The 21,095-nt window shown below is 43.8% G+C and overlaps 1 protein-coding gene across 6 annotated transcripts in view; it reads left to right on the plus strand.

The window, feature by feature from the left end:
* Positions 1-21,095, plus strand: part of SGMS1 (sphingomyelin synthase 1) — a 351,065-nt gene that overhangs the window by 291,935 nt on the left and 38,035 nt on the right. For all 6 annotated transcript variants that reach the window (XM_030203084.1, XM_030203086.1, XM_030203083.1 and 3 more), the window contains one exon: positions 19,958-20,111. In XM_030203084.1, the coding sequence (XP_030058944.1) occupies positions 19,958-20,111 (154 nt within the window). The remainder of the gene's footprint in view (positions 1-19,957; positions 20,112-21,095) is intronic.

A 21,095-nucleotide genomic window follows, 5' to 3' on the forward strand; every position in this document is an offset into this window, starting at 1 on the left:
ACCAAAACCTGAAAAATCCATGGAACATAATTCTAAACAAGTCAGAAAGACACAGAGAGGGAGAAGAAGATGATGTCCTTAAAAACATTGCCAAAGATCTTCTACAGGTTCCTGATTGCTCAGATTATGATGTTGAGAATGTCGGTGAATGAATATGCAGTGATGCAAATGATCCAGGATATCGATCATAACAGATGATGAAATCATGGAATCTATACAGGACAAGGAACACAAAGAATTAGAAACTGATGATGATCACCAGGTTAATCCTGATGTGGGAGCGACATATGCAGAAGCCTTTGAATGTTTAAAAACAGCAATGGCTTGGCTGGAAAAGCAGGAAGAAAGTAATATGATCCTAATCCTTTGACTGAAAAGACTACATGTTCTTGCAGCAAAGAAATGAAAATCGGACTTGAAGCAATTAAGAAATACTTCCTTTTTTAAATAAAAATACAGTAGTGTATGTACAACTGTACTTAAATACTTTTACATTGTACTTTTTTTACATAGATATACAGTAGTTTATAGGTAAGAAACAAAGCACTGTGCTTTTATATACTTTTACAGTATATTTCCCTTTTTAAATATACAGTATTGTATATACTACAAATACAGTACTGTACATTAGTTTGTAACAGTTCACACTTATTGTTGAAAATAAAACAAATGTTCAACATATGGTGCTTTGTGTGCAATTTTTAAAAAGTAGGTATGTCCACTTATTAGGATTTATGATTATCTGGACCACCCCCTGCAGAGGATAGTCCAGATAATCGGAGTCGTACTGTATTTCTGTGTTTGTACATGCTTTCTAGATCAGTACAAAATAGTTTACAAATCAAGTGGGTGGTGGAGCTGAATTCTACGTTACATATTGTTTTCTTTTTCCGGTTTTGTGTGCCATCGTTACACTTAATAGGTGTAACGATGGCAAAACAATCATGGAAATAGCAGGCTATTAAAAAAAATAATAAATGTGCATATGAGCTGTAAGGGTCATTTCAGTTTGCTGCTTCAGGAGTTCTATTCTGGCAGGCTGCAGCTGCCTGTCCTGATGTACGAGGTTTATTAAATACAGAACTATATCTAGGTAAGTCAGTGGAATGAAGGAAGTGCCTAGCTTGTTTTTCAGAGACGTAGCCCTAAAAAAAATCCTCCAGAGGGTGTAACCCTAGACAATTTAGATGCCTAGGGCAGATAATTAACAGCAAACCAGTCCAGTTATCATGCCTAATGAACCTTCCCTTGACATTCTTAGGTCCTTTCCCTCTCTTGCCACTCTTTTTTTTTTTTTTAAGCCCACCTTTTCAAATAATGCTTGAGTTCTCATACATATTCCTGAAGGAATTGTGTATATTTTATCAGAAATAAAACAATATTTTTATAGTTTTTGCTAATTGAGATCTCTCTCTCTCTCTCTCTCTCTCTCTCTCTCTCTATCTATATCTATATATATATATATATATATATCACAATTATACATATGTAAGTGGGGCTCTGATCATCAGGACCCACACTCATACATATACATTGTATTATGTGTGTGTGTTGGGAGGGGGTGGAAATGTCTGAGGTGACTACACAGGGTAGGTTATTGAGAGTGCAGTAGAGGATTTAAGGGAATACTTGCCTCCCTTGTCACCCCCAGCTCACACCTTTCATAAATATAAAAACATCACCATACTGGGACAGATCAGAGATCCATCAAGCCCAGTATCCTGTTTCCAGCAGTGGAAAATCCAGGTGAAAAGTACCTGGCAAGATCTCTTAAGAGTAAAACAGATTTTAGGCTGCTTATCGCAGGAATAGGCAGTGGATTTTCCCAACCTCATATTTAATAATGTTTTTGAATTTTCTTTTAGGAATTGGTCCAAAACTTTTTTAAATACTTCTTGGCTAACTGCTTTTACCACATTATCTGGTAATAAATTCCAGAGTTTAATTACTTGTTGAGTTGAAAAAACATTTTCTCTAGGTTGTTTTTAATTCATTACTTAGTAGTTTCTTTGCATGCCCACTAGTCCTTGAATTTTGGAAAGAGTAAATAAGTAATTCACATCTGCCTGTTTCACTCCACCCATGATTTTATAGACCTCTATCATATCTCCCCTGACTGTCTCTTCTCCAAGCTGATGAGCCCTAGTCTCTTCAGCCTTCCTTCATAGAGGCGTCATCTCATCCCCTTTATCATTTTTGTTGCCCTTCTTTGTACTTTTTCTAATTCTGGTATATCTTTTTTGAGATGTGATGACCTGACTTGCACCTTCCTCCGGGATTTGTGGTCATATATAGCGGTGTATGACTTAATAATTGTAACTGACCTTGTGCTAACTGGTGAAGCAGGAAATCAAATTTTGTAAACTAAAATTCCTCTCTATTCCTCTCTGTTCCTCACTTCTTTCCCTTCCCTTGCGCTTCCTCTCACACCCCTTCAACCTCTCCCTTCTCCTCTCTGATATGTCTCTGTGATTGATAGGCAAACAGTCAGTCAGCATCACTGGCTCTGCCCCCTTTCCAAAAGAGCCAGTGCTGCTGATTTTGCTTCTTTCATCTCATAGGTGTTAGAAGGGAGGAGAAGCCTATTCTGCTGACTTGCTCTTCTGCTCTCAATCACAGCTGTTTTTGCCACTCTTCCTCCTCCTGTAAGTTTACAGAGCAACACTTGTCCTCCTGCCATGGTCTGGCCCAGCCTGCTCTTTTACCTGCTCTGTTCATGCCAGGAATAGCCGGTGTTTTAGCTCCTCCTCCTCCCTGCCCCTGGGAGCTTACATTTTCTGTGGGACCAAAGGTAAAACCTACATACTGGGAAAATTATGGGCAAATTCTACATTGCACAGAATTCCCGCATGAGTAAATACAGCACTTGATTTTCAGGTACAATATATCCTTTCTCCAAGGAACTTATAATTTAAGGGGCTATTTGAGGCAGTGGAAGATGGCGACGTGCCCAAAGTCACTGTCAGTGAGGAAAGTAAGATTGAATCCTGGTTCTCAATATAATGCTGTACCACTAGGTCACTCCTTGCCGCCTACTTGTGCTTTCCTTACTTCCACCACTATAATGTTACTCTATGTTATGGCACTATGTTGGTGCAATGATCTTATTATATTATTTTGATTTTTAATGCTGTACAAGCATTGCAAATCTTCTTTGTCAATAGTACTTAGCATATATATCATATATATCATACACTTTAACTAGAGGTTAAACTAGAAGTTTATGATGAAGATTAAGGAAAATCTTTTGAAAATAATAAAATGCTGATGATAGAAAAGAGAGAACAAAGGGTATGGCAAATATGACTCGGATGATATCTAAGAGTTCTTGCTATGTGGGTTGGGTTTCCTTCAAATAATAGAAATCAAACAAAATAAAACATGGAAAAGAAAATAAGATGGTACCTTTTTTATTGGACATAACTTAATACATTTCTTGATTAGCTTTCGAAGGTTGCCCTTCTTCGTCAGATCGGAAATAAGCAAATGTGCTAGCTGACAGTGTATATAAGTGAAAACATTCAAGCATTACTATGACAGTCTGACAGGGTGGGAGGATGGGGGTGAGTAGGAGGTATGCATGGGGACATCAAAGCATATCATTGATATTCTAACAGGATGGGTGTGGATAGATGAGAGGTGGGGTGATCAACAGAGAAATACAGCTTTATGGTTTATAATGGGCTAGAAACCCCAGATCCTTGTTAAGTCCTTCCTGTTGGGTGTTAAAATATTCAATCATTCTGACTTCAAAGGTCTTATGTTCTTGTATGGTTTTAAAGTTACCTTAGAAGAATGTAAGACCTTTGAAGTCAGAATGATTGAATATTTTAACACCCAACAGAAAGGACTTAACAAGGATCTGGGGTTCCTAGCCCATTATAAACCATAAAGCTGTATTTCTCTGTTGATCACTCCACCCCTCACCTATCCACACCCATCCTGTTAGAATATCAATGATATGCTTTGATGTCCCCATGCATACCTCCTACCCACCCCCATCCTCCCACCCTGTCAGACTGCTTATTTCCGATCTGACGAAGAAGGGCAACCTTCGAAAGCTAATCAAGAAATGTATTAAGTTATGTCCAATAAAAAAGGTGGTATCTTATTTTCTTTTCCATGTTTTATTTTGTTTGATTTCTATTGATAACCTTAAGAGTGGACTAACACGGCTACTACACTCCTCTACTTCAAATAATAAAATGTGGGCATATATTATTTTGAAACCTTTTCAGAAAGATTAGAGTCTAGAAATGCGGTTTAGCCAGTTAATACAGAAACCAGAAGAACATTGAGCCTTCATAGGTAATGAGAAGACAGTGAGTTATTTGATTTAAATTGTGATTGTGTTGAATCACAGTTGTGTCATTAAAGTGTAAGCATTTCTATGAGCAAAGAAAAGTATATACTGCCAGCCCAGAAACAGTGAAATATTTCAACAGAAGATTAAACAGAATACTAATTTTAATGTAAGCTTGGTGAATAAGCTGTGAACCTGCTTGAACTGTGTCTCCCCCCCCCCCCCCCGCACCCCCCCCCGCACCCCCTCCCCCCCCCCCTGCTAAGTAGTCCGATGGTTATTCTTTGTGATTTGCTTGAAGAATTGAAGCTGTTTCTTTTGTTTGTATTGTGTTGCTTTGTAACACCGTCCAGTTCCCCATGTGCAGGATGGGATAAACAGTATATATTAGTATGCACAGTACTCCCAGTCTTCTCTTTTGAAGTGCTGGAGCCGGTCCGTGGGTGGAAGGGGGCAATAGAAAGCGGAGATGGGACTTTCCGTGAGTTCTTTGAGCATCAGCTTATGTGATTCATGGAGATACTGAATTGTCCCGTGATGCAGGCATTGTTTCAAACTGAAACACGGACCGTCTTGGGTCCTCAATAAAACACACTTGTACCAGTCTTGAAAGCCCTTTGTGCTGTTTTTATGGATTGTTTGTGCTGTGTACTTTGACCCTCTCCGCTGTATGCAACCTTGTTTGCTGCACCATAAGTGAGCATGCTCAGATTTCTGTTCTTATACTTTGCTGAAAGGACCAGATTTTCCCACATTTTATCCAGGTTTTAAAATAAGTACCTGTATATAATGTGTAAACCACTTTGATAGTAACTACAGAAAGGAGGTATATTAAGTCCCTTTCCCTTTTTGTTTGAGGCTCTCTGGCATAGGTTAGTGCATAGTTTTGATGTATTTGGATGGAGTTTTATCAATGTTGCTTACTTGGATTTGCTTCTTTCTCACACCTTACAGGTCAGAGAAATGTAGCTATTTCTTTAAAGTAACTGCTGAGTTTTACTGGACGGCTTAATCTTTTGGTCATTCAGATATGAGGTAGTGGAGGACAGGCTTAATAGTCAATCCTTGCTATTTAAAAGAAGAGATAAAGCTGTCATATTTTTATATATGTATGTGTGTGTGTATGTATATATACAGGATTTGGGGGGGGGGGGGGGGGGGGGGTTAGACATTGGCAAATGCACAATTTCTAATTGGCTAGCAGATTGCATCTCCTTTACTTATGCCCAGGCTGGGCTAACTCTGGAGTGTCATGTCAAGGCTCATAATGTTAGAGCCATGACTTCATTTGTAGCCCACTTGAGGTCAGCCTCCATAAAGGAGATTGCACTGTGATGTGGTCTTCTGTGCACACATTCACATCTCGTTTCTGCCTTGAGAAAGTGGAGGAGTGGCCTAGTGGTTAGGGTGGTGGACTTTGGTCCTGGGGAACTGAGGAACTGAGTTCGATTCCCTGCACAGGCAGCTCCTTGTAACTCTGGGCAAGTCACTTAACCCTCCATTGCCTGCCTCATTGAGCCTGCCATGAGTGGGAAAGTGTGGGGTACAAATGTAACAAAAATAAATAAATACCTGACATGACAGCTGGTTTGGTCAGGAGGTCCTGAAGAATTTGTTTGGTGTCTAGAATCCAACTCCACCCTCCTAGGCCTAGTTTTCTCTAGTTCCAGGCTGCACCTTCACAACTAGTATCTAAGTAGTTTCAGGTTAATTGACTTTCAGGAATCGACATTTTGAATCTATATTCTCCTACCATTGTTATTTTCAGTGAGCCTGGTAGCTAGGGATTCCCATCTGTGAGGATATGATGGCCTGCTTGTCAGAGAAAGCAAAGGTACTCACCTGTAGCAGATGTTCACCAAGGACAGCAGGCCAAGTATGCTCACATACCCTCCCACCTCCAAGTCAGTTTTATTTGCTTACCAAATACAAATACAATAGTTTCTCATGAGAGATCAATACAGTTACATAACGAGATGTTCACAGTCTGCATCTCTGAAATACCGTTCTAATTCTGCTGCTTATATTGTTTGTTTCAGACAATGATTTACAAGACTTTTTCTCTTCAAATCATCCTTCTCACAGATTGTTATCTGGTTCCCAACATCTGGTTTTCTTAAGCTGCTTAGACAACATTCTTCTGTTGTTCGTACTAGTTTCTTTTCCCAAGGCCTGCCTTGCCTGTAAGGGTATCATAATAGACCATAAATTCCAGAGACCTGCAGGCTCGTCAATCTCTGATAGATTCCAGAGTCATATAGACTTATCAATCTCTGGCCTTTTAACCATTCCATAGTGCATGACTGTTCTCATAATTCTACAACTTGTAAGATAAAGGATACAATTAAAAGACTAATATCATTGTAAGGGAAAAAATTATTAATGGTGATGAGCTGGAGGAAATGAACCCCAGCTTTGTAAACTTGGAAGATGCTACTCTTTAATTTGTTGAATTGCCCTATTACAAGTCACCTGGGTAGTATACATCCCAGAGTACTGATAGAACTAAAAAATGAAATTGCAAATCCATTATACTGGTATGGCTAGTCAACATTTCCAGAGCATCCCTGTTAGCATATTTGTCCAGCTTTCAAAGGAGAAGATGACAGTTATTGGCCTTTTGGCTAAGATCAAGTATAGTATATTGGGGTGTGTTAGGGTCTTCTCTTAATGGCCAACAGGATGCTCAGTTGTGCATTCTGTATTTTATTGGTCTCCACGGTGCCACTGGGATTGTGACAGTGCTATAAAATGACAGAGGATATAGACTATACAGTCTATCCAGTTTTTCCATGGAAATGACATAAGCTACAAAAGATATCAAATGTTCCTTGTCATCAAGCAGATGAATCCATTACGAGTGGGTTGTGTCCATCAACCAGCAGGGGGAGATAGAGAGCACTGAAAAACCATAGTGCCTCATGGCCAGCTAGCTCCATCTGCCTCTTCAGTATTCTCTATCTCCCCAGCAGGGTGGTTGCAGCTTGTTCAAGCTCCTTCAGAAAATCTGCCTGGGGTGGCTCCTGTGCTTTTGCCAGTTGTAGCAGGGGTGTTGTGGCTGATGGTGCCCACTTTAAAGGCAAATAGGTTAGCCCTTTCCCTGCCTTACTCGGCCCTCAATGTGGAAGTAGACAAATAGGCAAGGCCTGTCCCTGTCTTTGCCCACGCTGTGAATGCAGGCACATAGGTTCGCCCTTTCCCTGCCTTTCCCACACTACTGATCCTCCAGAGTTGGAAATTTGCCTCTTTCGCTGTTGCCTCAAGCTTTCCTCACAGTGTTAAAAAAAAAAGTAAAAGTCACGTCGCGCTTTGGCACTGCGATCCCAGAAAAGAAGTTTTCTTCTGATTGTGCAGCGTGACCGGAGCTCGGAGACTTGGTCTGGTGAGGTAAGAGCATTTTGTAGCTCCTCCGGGGAGGGCCCGCATTCGGGACGATTTTGGCGCAAATCTGCCATTTTGAATTTCCGCCGCTTTTGGAGATGGCTGCTGAGAAAGTAAAGCGCTGTTCCGTTTGTGGCAAGCGCAAATCTGCAGCGGGGCTCGGTAAGGCGTGCTTTTCAGACGGTAGAGCCGGCTCAAGCATGGCGAGCGATGTTCCTTCCCGCTCCGTGGAGCTGGCAGCAGGCGCCATTTTTGAACAGCATGGCACGACCCCTGCTGAGGCAGAGGGGTTTGAGCCTGGAGGGGCACCTCGTGTAGAGGCTAATAAAAGAGCTGTTTCCCCCGGACTGGAACCGGGAGGCCAGGGTTAGCCATTTTCCCCTGAATTTGTTTTATTGCTGCATAATGCATGCATGTTAAAAAGAGCTCTACCGCAGGGGTCCTCTGTGGCCCTACTGTCTGTATCCCTCCAGTGGAGTCTGGCCTTGGATTACCGTCAGGCGCGTTTTCCCCTGACAGATGGCCGCAAGACAATCACAGAAGGGTGGATTCCCCTTCAGAGAGTAGCGCACCCCCTCCCCCCCCTGTGGTCGGGATGTGAGAACTCTGAGGGGTTTGGCAGGCCTTCATGATCTGGAGAGCCAGAAGAAGGTGCAGGATTGCCACCGGATGCAGATGATCCTTCCGCGGTGAGGATTTTCCACAGCGATGAGCTGCCAGCACTTATTACTGATGCCTTGCAGGTCCTCTCTATAGAAGACCCTGGGAGTACTGAGACCTCCTCCGGTAATCCGAGGATGGCAGGTACTAAGAAGCCTGCTCGAGCCTTTCCTTTGCATGACTCCATCCAAGAGCTTATTACAGCTCAATGGGCTGACCCCGAGGGGCCTTAGAAAGTCGCCAGGGCTATGAGGTAATTATACCCTCTAAGTGAGGAGCATTTGGCACACCTAGCAGTGCCTAAAGTAGATGCCCTAGTCACGGCTGTGACAAAGAAAACTACCCTCCCAGTGGAAGGAGGAGTTGCCCTGAAGGACATGCAGGACCGTCGCCTGGAGGCAGCTATGAAACGGTCCTTTGAAATTTCAGGCCTATCCTTACGGGCGTCTACATTCAGCTGCTACACTGCCCGAGCCTGCCTCGCTTGATTACAACAGGCAGTGAAACAGCCCGGAGATGGAGCGGAGCCCCTTACAGAGGTGGCACCGTGGATGGAGTCGGCCTTGTCATTTTTGGCTGACGCCCTTTATGATCTGGTCAGAGCTTCGGCTAAACAGATGGCTGTAACGGTGGCGGCTCGCCGTCTTCTGTGGCTACGGCATTGGGCAGCTGACATGGCCTCTAAGCAAAGGTTGGTGAAGTTGCCCTTTCAAGGCCTTCTCCTGTTTGGTGAGGAGTTGGAGAAAATTGTGAAAGGCCTGGGGGATGCCAAACCCCAGTGCTTACCCGAGGATAGGCCGTGGCCTTCTTCCAAGGGTAAGGCGGTTCCCTCCTCTTTCAGACCTCGCTTCCATGAAGCTAGAAGGTACCACCTGGGGCATCCTGCTGGGTTCACTTTGTGTGCCCGTTTTCAGCAGAGGAACTCCTTTCGCTCGGACAAGCGTTCCGCAGCAGCAGGCTCAAGACCTGGAGTTCAAGGGCGACCCTCTCAATGATGGTGCGCCTGCCTCCTCCTCGATTCCTGTGATAGGAGGACGACTTTCCCTCTTTCTCGAGGAGTGGGCCAAGATTACCTCAGATCAGTGGGTCTTGGACCTGATCAGAGAAGGCTACAGAATAGAATTCAATGCCCCGATAAGAGACGTGTTTGTGGAGTCCCGATGCGGTTCTGCCGCCAAACGGGCAGCGATAGAGGAGACCTTGCAAGGCTTGATTCACATTGGGGCGGTTTCCCCCGTGCCTTCCGCCGAATGCGTCTCTGTCCGTTACTCCATTTACTTTGTGGTGCCGCGAAAAGGAGGGTCTTTTCTGCCTATTCCAGACTTAAAACAAGTCAACAAGTCTCTGAACATGCGGCATTTTCACATGGAAACCCTGGGCTCCGTCATAGCGGCGGTACAGCCAGGAGAGTTTCTCACGTCTCTGGACCTGAAAGAAGCTTACTTGCACATACCAATTTGGCCCCCGCACCAGAGGTTTCTGCGTTTTGCGGTGATGGGAAAACATTTCCAGTTTCAGGCCTTGCCTTTTGGCCTCGCCACAGCTCCCCGAACCTTTTCCAAGGTAATGGTGGTAGTAGCTGCTTTTCTCAGGCGAGAGGGTATCCGGGTTCACCCGTACCTAGACGACTGGCTCATCAGAGCAGACTCTGCAGAAGAGAGTCATCAGGTTACAGCCAGAGTGGTCTCAGTACTGCAATCTCTGGGCTGGGTCGTCAATATAGCCATAAGTCAACTGACCCCCTCTCAAGCTCTAGAATATTTGGGTGTCCGGTTCGACACAGCCTTGGGGATGGTCTTCCTACCCGAGCAAAGGCGGTGCAAGCTTTAGAACCAAGTCTGCCTGCTCCTGAGGATGCCTCGCCCGCGAGCTTGGGACATTGTCCAGCTGTTGGGCTCTATGATGGCCACTTTGGAAGTGGTGCCTTGGGCGAGAGCGTACCTGAGACCTCTGCAGTGCTCCCTGCTGCAACGGTGGTCTCCAATATCTCAGGATTATCAATGCAGACTCACGTGGCTCCCTGCGGCCCGGCTCAGTATGGAGTAGTGGCTTTCAGACAGCATGCTGCGGCGAGGAATACCACTAGCGCTCCCCGATTGGTGCCTGGTGGTAACAGATGCCAGCCTGAAGGGCTGGGGTGCACATTGCCGGGGAGGGCATGCCCAGGGTCTTTGGACACCCGAGGAGTCGGAGTGGTCCATCAATCGCTTGGAGTTGAAAGCGATTTTCCAGGCGCTTCTGGCCTTTCAATTGACCATGGAAGGATTGGCTGTAGATATGTGCCAAATGGGGAAAGCCCGTAATGGATCTTATGGTGTCAAGCTCAAATGCCAAAGTCCCGTGCTTCTACAGCAGATGGAGAGATACTCGTTCGGCAGGGTTGGATGCCTTGGCTCAACCCTGGCCTCAGGGCCTCCTGTATGTGTTCTCTCCGTGGTCCTTGATAGGGCGAGTACTCCTGCGGATTCGGCTCCACCAAGGAGAGGTGGTTCTCATTTCCCCAGATTGGCCCAGACATGGTATGCGGAGCTCCGGCGGATGCTGGTAGAGGATCCCCTGCCGTTACCTCTGGTACCAAACCTGTTGTCACAGGGCCCGGTGACCATGGAGGACGCCTGCCGCTTTGGTCTTACGGCATGGCTATTGAGAGGGCACAATTGAGAGACAAGGGATATTCCATTAAAGTCATTTCCACTCTTCTACAGGCCCACAAGCGTTCCACTTCCGTGGCTTATGCTAGGAATTGGCACCAATTTGAGGCTCGGTACGCTTCTAGAGCGATCACACCCATGCGGTTTTCTGTCTCACCGATACTTGACTTTTTGCAGGATGGTTTACAAAAAGGCTTGGCCCTGCATGTTCAAGTGGCAGCCTTAGCTTGTTTTCGAGGGAAGGTGTCTGGCCTCTCTGTGGCTGCTTGCCTGGATGTGACACGGTTTCTTAGAGGGGTGCTTCGGCTCCGTCCTCCCGTGCGGGCTTCGTGTCAGGCCTGGAACCTGGGGTTAGTTTTAAAGGCCCTTCAGTGTTCGCTCTTTGAGCCACTTAGGCGAGCTTCGGAGAAGGATGTGACCTTAAAGACGGTCTTTTTGGTGGCGGTGACATTGGCAAGATGGGTATCTAAGCTCCAGGTGCTGTCCTGTTGAAACCCATTTCTGCAATTCTCAGAGTCCGGAGTAATGGTACATATGGTACCTTCCTTCATGCCTTAGGTGGTTTCAGCGTTTCACCTAAACCAGCCTATTTTCCTGCCCTCCTTTTCTAAAGAGGAGTTTCCAGAAACCTATGGGCAGTTGTACCTTCTGGATGTTGTAAACCCCCAGTAGTGTGCTGAGGCCCTCTAGTGGCTCCCATCCAGGTTCACCTGCACTCAGCTTCTGAACAGCTTAAAAAACGCATGCACTGCTTGCTCTCCACCCAGCCTCACTGGTCCCTGGTTCTGTAGCAAGACTCCAGCTGGTCTTTTCCTAGTGGCTTGCAGGCACCCACCTCAATATCCTGGGTTTTGGCTTCACTCAGGGTGACTGCTCAGACCTGCCTTCCTTCCCCCTGGAACTCCTTCCAGTCATGTCCAACTTGCCCCGGTCACTCCTCTTGCTCACGGACAGTGACCCACTGCACTTTCCCTGGGACTATAACTCTGCTTCTCCAGCCTTCAGAAATATGCAAATTCAGACAGTCAACATATGCAAATTCACTTTATTGTTAGAACCTGGATTCAGTCTTGTGGGGGAACAAGTTATTCACTTTGTAAATCCCATTTCCTTTGGGAGACCCTGGGTCTCAGTGTCTAACAGCCTCCACCCCTGGATAGGACACTCTTCACTCTTCACAACTTTATCGTCCTATCCTCCACCCCACGGCTGTTAGTTACTTTAACTTCACACAATACATAATGTCCCAGATCCTGTCCACAACCAGGTAAGTACCTCTTAGGGCTTGGAGGGAACCTTCTCTTAACACTTCTGTTGAGCTCTCCTTCAGCAGGTTTCTTCCTTTACTTCCTCCCGGCTTGTAATCCTCAGACTCCAGGCGTTGCAGGTCCCCCCATCTTCTCTCCCTAGCTCCTAAGGAGGTACGGTTTATATAGGGCTGCTACCAGTCCCCCACACCCTTTCTGGGCCCCTTCTCCTAGTTCTGGAAGAGTCCAGAACCTTCTGGGTGCCCTTCTCTTAACAGGGACCCTCTGCTATAGGTCCCCATGTTCAGGCCTTAGCTGGAGCTCCCCCTGCTGGCCCTTTCAGGTCATTACCCTGATGTCCATTTTCCTATTGCTGGTAGGAGAGCGCCCTCTAGCAGCCTCCTCAGGGTAGGGCAGTCCTGTGTTTATCACAATGTGCGAAGGGCTCTGTTGCAATATCTGCGCATGTCAAATGCCTTCAGGACCTCTGACCATCATTTTGTTCTTTTGTCGGGTCCGCGCAGAGGGTCTCCAGCGTCTAAGGCCACTATAGCCCATTGGCTCAAAGAAGCTATCTTTTCAGCATATCTGCTATCTGGCCGGCCTCCGCCTGAAGCCTTTAAGGCACATTCCACAAGAGCGATTTCCTCTTCTTGGGCTGAAACTGGAGCACTCTCTCTTCAAGAGATATGTAGTGCAGCTACTTGGGCTTCTAAGCTCTCGTTTGCCCGACATTACAGGCTGGATGTGGCTGCCAGGAGAGACGCGTATTTTGGAGCACAAGTGCTGGCGCGTGGGTGTGGCTTGTTCCCACCCTGTCTAGGGATTGCTTTGATACATCCCACTCGTAATGGATTCATCTGCTTGATGACAAGGAAGGAAAAATTAGGTTCTTACCTTGGTAATTTTCTTTCCTTTAGTCATAGCAAATGAATCCATGAGCCCTCCCTCAGTGGTTCATTATGCGATTCATGTTACTTTTATGTTCAGTTTTTCCTGTACATATGTTCCCTCATTGGGAGAAGTTGGAAAACAGTCTTCAGGATTTCTGTTCAGTTACAGGAGGATGAGTTCATTCCCTCCTCTGACTTATAGCTCCAGTTTTGGGGCGTTCATCCCCTGTGAGGAAAGTTCATGTTATTATGCTTTGCGGTGTAACACTGCTTTGGAAGCTTCAAATACTGAAGAGGCAGATGGAACTAGCTGGCCATGAGGCACTATGGTTTTTCAGTGCTCTGTATCTCCCCCTGCTGGTTGATGGACACAACCCACTCGTAATGGATTCATCTGCTATGACTAAAGGAAAGAAAATTACCAAGGTAAGAACCTAATTTTCCCGTACTTGCTGGGGAGGGGCAGTGGGCAGTGTTCCATCTAAGCTGTGTGGGAGTCCTTCACCTATATTTTGCCAGTTGGGGTGCTGGTTCAATATAACATTTTCAGTAGTGTGGGACAGGCAAGTTCTGCAAGACTCCAGGGGTACCTGCCTTTCCCTAGCTATTGAAAACACAATATTGAAGCACCACCCACCCACTCACTAGTAGAGGACTGCTGCATTGGCAGTGGCTCAGAACTGGAGAGAATCTGGTATCCATTGCTGAACAAAGACATATCCAAGGCAACTGCCCACATGAAGCCAAATTACCATCATAGTACCAGAACAGAATCTATTTCCAAAATTCAAGTGGCCCTCATACACATGATTCAGGCCCCACGAGTCATATTGGGGGGGGGGGGGGGGGCTTAAGTGGCTGCACTCTTCAGCTCTTATAAGCTTGTAATTTGAGATGATAAAGCCATGTGGTGTTCCCAGGTTTGTTTCCTAGATACAATCCTTCACATTCCCTCAAAGACCCCTCCCCACCCCCATACACACAATCAGTACTCCAGAGAGCGTCCTCACTATACACGTCATGATTCCCCAAGGTCCCTCATACGCATGAGCCCTTCTAGACTGTTCCTCACTACATGCAGCATCCAGAGACACTCTTCTCTCCCCCCCCCCCCTAATTTTCCCATACTCCTCCTCTTCTGCTTCCTGGTGACTTAAGGTCTCTGTCTGCACAGGCTGAAGGACTAGCATGGCCTTTAAGCAGATAACACATGACAACATCTATTTAGCTGGAACTGTCGTCTGCTTCTGAGTCCTGCTTGCTATTGCATGCTGGCAACACCATGTCTGCACTCCAATATGTTCACATGCTGAATAAAACCACAGGCAGGAGGAGGTCAGTTCAGGTGTTCAGAAGTTCTGCGCCTTGTTAAGACCACCAGCAGAGCAAATTCTCAGTGCTCTGCAGGACCAGGCCAGCTGGCTGATGGTACTGGCATGCAGCCCCTGCAGAACTTTGCTTAGGAAGTTGCCTATGGTGCTCCCTATGCTATATTCGAATCCCTAAGCTTTCCTCCTCCCACAGTTGGATCTCCACCCACCCTACCCATCCAAAACAGAGGGCCGCCACCTGCTTTGTTGGCCTTATGTCAAAAGAATTAGTGTGACTGAAAGCAAAATACATAGGATGCTTAGACTGCTAAAGTATCAATCAGTCAATCTAACGTGCATATACTAGGTTTCTGATGCATATAGTCTGCCACCTTTGGAAGTAGTAGATTTGATTTTTCAGATGTCATTAGCTTAATTTAATAATTGGTTATATTTTTTTCAGGGTGTTTAGAAATATTCCCACACTTGTAGCCATAATACACATAACTTTCATTAAGGATATAAATACAAAGAAGCTGTTATCTTCTTTATTTTTGACAAGTTAATTAAATGATTAATCTTAATCCTTCAGATTTTATATGCAGTACTTCTCCTGAACTGAAGTGACCAGTTTTATTACTACCACTGTGTTTTCCATTTCATTATTCATATGTAAGCTATTCCCATTTGTATAGTGCTCCCAAAGAGAAAACTAAAACAATTACTTCCATAAAACACTCACACTAGAGGAGTAGTTCTGCTCATTAATGAGGATTAGGTCAAATAGTGTTTTGCTGGCAGAACTGCTTCTTATCAGGTATTAACTTGCATATTTCTTGGCTGTATTTCGTTTGCTTAGTCTAATTCTTTTGTTTTGCCTAATCCTTTTCTTGTTTTTTTTTTTGTTTTTTTTTTGGGGGGGGGGGGGGGGTCTTTTCACATTTAAGTAAATGCACTCTTTAAAAACTTCTTTGAGTCCATACCTTGTTTGCTTATATTATGTGCAAAAGAACACTTCTAACAGTATCAAACCCCATGCAGAATATTGAATGTAGATCACAATGATAAACTGCAAAAAAAAAAAACTTACACCTGTATTGAAAGAATAGGATCCTTATTCAATTCAGACCACTTGATTTTCCAATTTTTTAATTTTTTAAAGTTTTTTTGTTTAAGGAGGAAAAGGTCTCAAAAAAGCCCAGGTACCATAAGGCACACTGTAGGCTGAGCTCATCACTGACCTGAAAAACCTCCTGTTGTACTCATTTTTTATTCAAACATTTATTAACAACAAAATAGTGTGACTTAGCTTTGGCTTTTTATGTCAAACGTCCCTTCCAATGATCTCGAAACGAGACTGTCAAAACGTCTGGATTCCTCCCTTGATAAAGCTGGTGGAGCGAAACGGGTCCCCGTCGGGAGTCATTGGAAGGAACTCCTCATTGTGTCTTGGTACGTCGGCTTTTTGAGACCTTTTCCTTCTTAAACAAAAATCTTTAACAAAATTAAAAAATTGGAAGATCAAGTGGTCTGAATTGAATAAGGATCCTATTCTTTCAACATAGGTGTAAGGTTTTTTGCAGTTTATCATTGTTATATTATGTGCAAAACATTACGTGTATCTGAGTGAGGGAACAGAGGAGAACATAAGAAGAGGGGAATAGAGAAGATTGGAGATAAGTGAGAAAATTTGCAGGGAGTGAAAGAGAAGGATCATGGTCAGGAACTGTGCAGGAATGAATCCACTCCCCCTTCTCCCCTTCCTTTTCCTAATCCTGGATCACATCCAGTGGATTAAAGTAGTAGCCTAGTGGTTAGAACACTGGTCTGACAACCAGGAAAACCGGTTCATATCTGGCTGCTGCTTGTGATCCTGGTTAAGTAGCTTAATCCTCTATTGCTTTATGAACAAACTTACCCCCCTGTTTACAAAGCCATGCAGCAATGCTGACACAGCCTATTCAAAGTGAATGGGCTGTGCTGGCATCAGGGCTGTGCTGGCATCAGCACACCAGCAACCGCTAGCTCTGCAAACAGGGGGTTAGATTGTAATCCCTATAGTGACAGTGGTATACATGGTGTAGCTCAGTGGAACTCACTTTGAGCTACTACTGAAACAGGTTTTAGCTACATACAAATAAGTAAAATCCTTTTTAGCCCAGCCCATGATCTCATTTCTTCTCCCCTCACTCTTTCCATCCTCTAATCTTCCCTGTGCTAGAGGGCAGCTGAAACTTGGGTTTTCAGTTTCAGCTGAAACTGATTCAGAGGCTAAAATTTGCTATTCTGTTCAGCCGAAAACATAGCTCCCCACCCCCTGGCTACAAGCGCTGCCTTTCCACGACCCGTAGGTCCTCCCTGGGCCTACCGTAGAAGTTTTGATGGCTCTAGCGGCCTTGTTTGGGCAGGAGCGATCCTCTGTTGCTCCTGCCCATGCCAATTCCAATCTCTACATGACCGCAGCGGTCTCATGAGTGGTATCCATTTTGACTGTGGAGCCAGCATGGGCAGGAGTGAGTGGGATTGCTCCTGCCCTGATGAGGCCACTAGACCACCAGGGCTTGTAAGGTAGGCCTGAGTAGGGCCTGTACAGATGGTGGGAGGGTGGTGCTTGTGGTCGGGGGGGGGGGGGGGGAGAGATCGGTTGCAGCAGAAAATGCACTGGTTTGGTTGAATCCAGATTTTGGACTACTTTTGACACTGATTCTGAAATTTGGTTGGCCTCTACCCTCTGCTCACTGATTTTCCCTCCCCTTCACACACTCGCTGCTTTGATCCCATTTTCTTCTACCAACCCCCCAATCCCCATGATTCTTCCTTCACCCCCCAGATCCTCTCCTATACCCCTGTTCTCTTTCCCTCTTCTGTCTGCCCTGCATCTGTATATTGATTACTGAGATATCTTTTCATCCCCAGAAAACAAACAAAAAAACAACAACAAATCAACAAAGATCCCTGTTTGCGAAGGCACACTAGCGTTTTTAGCGCATGCTAAAAATTATTGTGTGCTAACCACGTAGATGCCTATAATATTCCTATGGGCGTCTATACGATTAGTGTGTGCTCAAATGCTAGCGCACCTTTGTAAACAGGGTCCAAAGACAAATAATATTAATCAGACACACAAGAACTATCTGGATACAACTTTGATTTGATTTATTTACTTAATATATATAAAATGGAATAAAAATTAATATTTATTATGAAGATCCTTTCTAATTTGTGTGTCACTTGATAAGTCTTGCTGGAGAATCTTTAAAAATATGCTGCCGGGTGAAAGGGTTTGTGAATAAAGGTAGTCCCAATCCCATGGTACAGTCAAGATTCTGTGTCCTGAAAAGGCATCAAAATGGCAGTTTCTTCCCTTAGATCATCCCAAAGTAATCTCATCAATTTAATCTCTGTGGCTGTCATTCAAATATGACGTTTTCTTTGGATTTTTCCTGAGCTTGTACCCTAAACCTCATAAATGAAGGTTCAGTCTAGCCTCGAAACTGGTAGCTTTTGATGGCTTTTTTGTAGACCCCCCCCCCACACACACACACACACATACACAGAAGATACTCTTCCCTTTTCTCTCCTCTGGCGTCTTTTGGCATCAGGAAAATCACTGTTTGTCCCATGTCTTTATTGTTCTTCCACCCCCTCCTTCCCCTTATTGTTTAATGTGCCCAGACTCCCTATTTTGGTTTTCTTGTAGGTCTGTGTCCCCACTTTGTGTTTTTCAGATAGCCCTGTTACTTGTGTGATGTACACTGCTTTGATGATCTTTTTGAAAAAAAAAAAAAGTAGCCAAGGCATTATGTTATGAATCGGAGAATGTGAAAGAGAAGTGTCGTCTTCTGATGACGATTTAGATCCTGTCTGTATTTTAGCCACGGAGACATGGCTGAATGATCTAACTCCTTGTTGAATTAAGATTTTCTTTTAAGGAAAAATAAGCCATTTTATTTTGTTTTTCATTAGTTATGTATAACAAATAAGTGATTAATTTCTTGTATTTTTTTGCGTACAATAATTATTGCTGTATCGCACTGTAATTTGAAACAATGGTGCATTACATTTACTAATTGCTCAATTGTAATGTAGTTCTTATAGAGTGTTGTACTCTGCAGTAATAGTCTCAGTTCATTAGTTAACCATTTTACAGTACATAAAAGCATTTACCCCACAGCTCCTCAAACCTGTCCAGAAAATCAGTTTAATGTATTAAAACACTTGTCCCTTGAAGTAAAAATAAACAATTAAAGTAAAAGACATGGGTGATATGGTCTTGGAGAACTAAACAGATAAGCACAATTGCCTGTGTTTTCCTTCACTAATACTGTACACAGACAGGCTGTTTTATGTTCATCTATGTCACATTGACATTAGAGCCTACAAAACCTAATACCTTAACATATCATTCCTTCATACACACTCATGCACACTCACTTACAAATGTACTCTCATACACATGATGTGTATGAGAGTACATTTGTAAGTGAGTGTGCATGAGTGTGTATGAAGGAATGATATGTTAAGGTATTAGGTTTTGTAAGCAAATAAATAATAAAGGTATTTTCTAAAAATGAATTAACTGGCAGAGAGATTTATACTGTTAGTATTGTTGGTTCAGTTAGCAAGTAGGGTATAGCCCAGTATTATAAGATTGATATTAGAGCGGGACTTTGGCTGTAATAATTTGAAATCTGATGTAAGCCCTGACTACCATAGGAGTTGATATTCAGTCCTTCCCTTCACCTCTCACTGATATTGGGTGCATGTATTGCCATATTGTTGTGAGAAAGAATTCTTGCTTTTTTTGGAGGGGGAGGCACTTTGAATGTTTCTCTTGATTTAGTTCTGATGCACTAACACTAACCATGGTATAAAACCTTTCTTGTGGCTCAAGTTCCTCTGAAAACTGTTTGAACTTACTGCAACTGAATCTCAATACAATAAAGGGACCGACTGTATTTTTAGCAGTGGCGTAGCCAGGGGTGGGCCCAGGCCCACCCACTTTAGGTTCAGGCCCACCAAGTAGCAGCACACCTATAATGTGGCTGGCAGGGACCCCAAGCCCCACCAGCCAAAAACTCCCAACAACTGTTTGCTGCCGGTGAAAATCTGCTATTTAAAAGGTATGTGGGGGAGAGGGGATGTTTGAAAGACTATATGGCATACAGGCAAGAGAGGGAGAAACCAAATCATTTGTAGGACAAGGCGGAGTTCTGCCCACACACCTTGGGTCCAGGCCCACCCAAACTTGAGTGTCTGGCTACGCCCCTGATTTTTAGAACTTTATTTTCTAGAATATAGTTAGAACGCGGTGGGATTCCGCTTGAAAGTTCTTTTGTACTTCTTTTTCATTGTTGTTTATGTAGCTCATTTGTGACTGGCGTTTTTTGGAACGTTCTTGCCGTGGCTTCTTTTGACAATATAACACCAAAATGCATACCAAAATCTCAAATGCTTGTTTCTGCTCTTGTGGTACCTAACTGTTAAAATGTGCATTGTATTCCTTTCTTAGCTCTTTGGAGACTGGGAAGCCCAGCTGAGGAGAACAATGAAGCTGATAGCAGGAGGAGGTCTATCAATAACAGGGTCACACAGCTTGTGTGGAGACTATCTGTACAGTGGTCACACAGTCATGCTAACGCTCACATACATGTTTATCAAAGAGTGTAAGTACATTGATTTATGTATGAAAACACCATGTTTGGCATAATGGGAAATATACAATTTTTAAATTATTGTCATATGCAATTGTGTGCAAATGTTTAGGCATCCCAGGTCAACTTGTATATTTCAGTGGATTTCCAAATGAAATGAATCTGACTTAAACTGAAACACATCTTTCCGCAATTTTGAATTTAAAATTAGCATTTGCTCATTTAACAGATTGCTCATGCCATATTTATTTTTATTATTTCCAAAAATTTGGATACCCTTCCAGATCATTTATTTATTATTAATAATTCCCAGAACGTTGATTGACTCGTCAGGCCTTAACAGCCAGAGGCACAGGAAATACGTGGGTAGAAGACAGGATGGATTTATCCAAACAGGAGATAATGGCCACATTCGGTGAAAAATTGAAACTGAAGAATGGGTTTATGGCTAGAGAACAATCCAAAACATACCTCAAAACCAAACAAGTATTTGTCTTTTATCTTTCACTCAGCTTTGTGTGCTGATGACGTCTAAGTAACACAGACATATTTAATTCCATTGGAAAAGGTACCTGTGACACATGTACCCTCAATGAAACCCTAATTAACTAGAGGGCAAACACTTAAATTTATAATCCATAAACACCTAACAATAGATGACCTGCTCACAGTTTGCTGTTCTGACCTCTGATTTATGCATTTTAGCTGATAAATCTTTCAAATACTGCTTAAAAGGGTTTTTGGGGGGTGGCTGATGTACTTCCTGTGAAATTGGAATTGGGGGGGAGGGAGAGAATTCAGTAGTTGTTTTTGTACTAACAATGAGAACAAATTTTATCTCTGTATCTTTACAAAAGCAACTATAGATGTTAAAAAAATATGTTTTACATGTGCATTCACTGTTTTTGCAAAAAGGCAATAATGAAAGTCCTTTCCACTGGTAGAATGCTGTTTTTACTGACGGAAATGGATTCTTTGATTATTGCCCTCCCTCCC

Source organism: Microcaecilia unicolor, chromosome 5, assembly GCF_901765095.1.
Source record: "Microcaecilia unicolor chromosome 5, aMicUni1.1, whole genome shotgun sequence".
Lineage (NCBI taxonomy): Eukaryota > Metazoa > Chordata > Amphibia > Gymnophiona > Siphonopidae > Microcaecilia > Microcaecilia unicolor.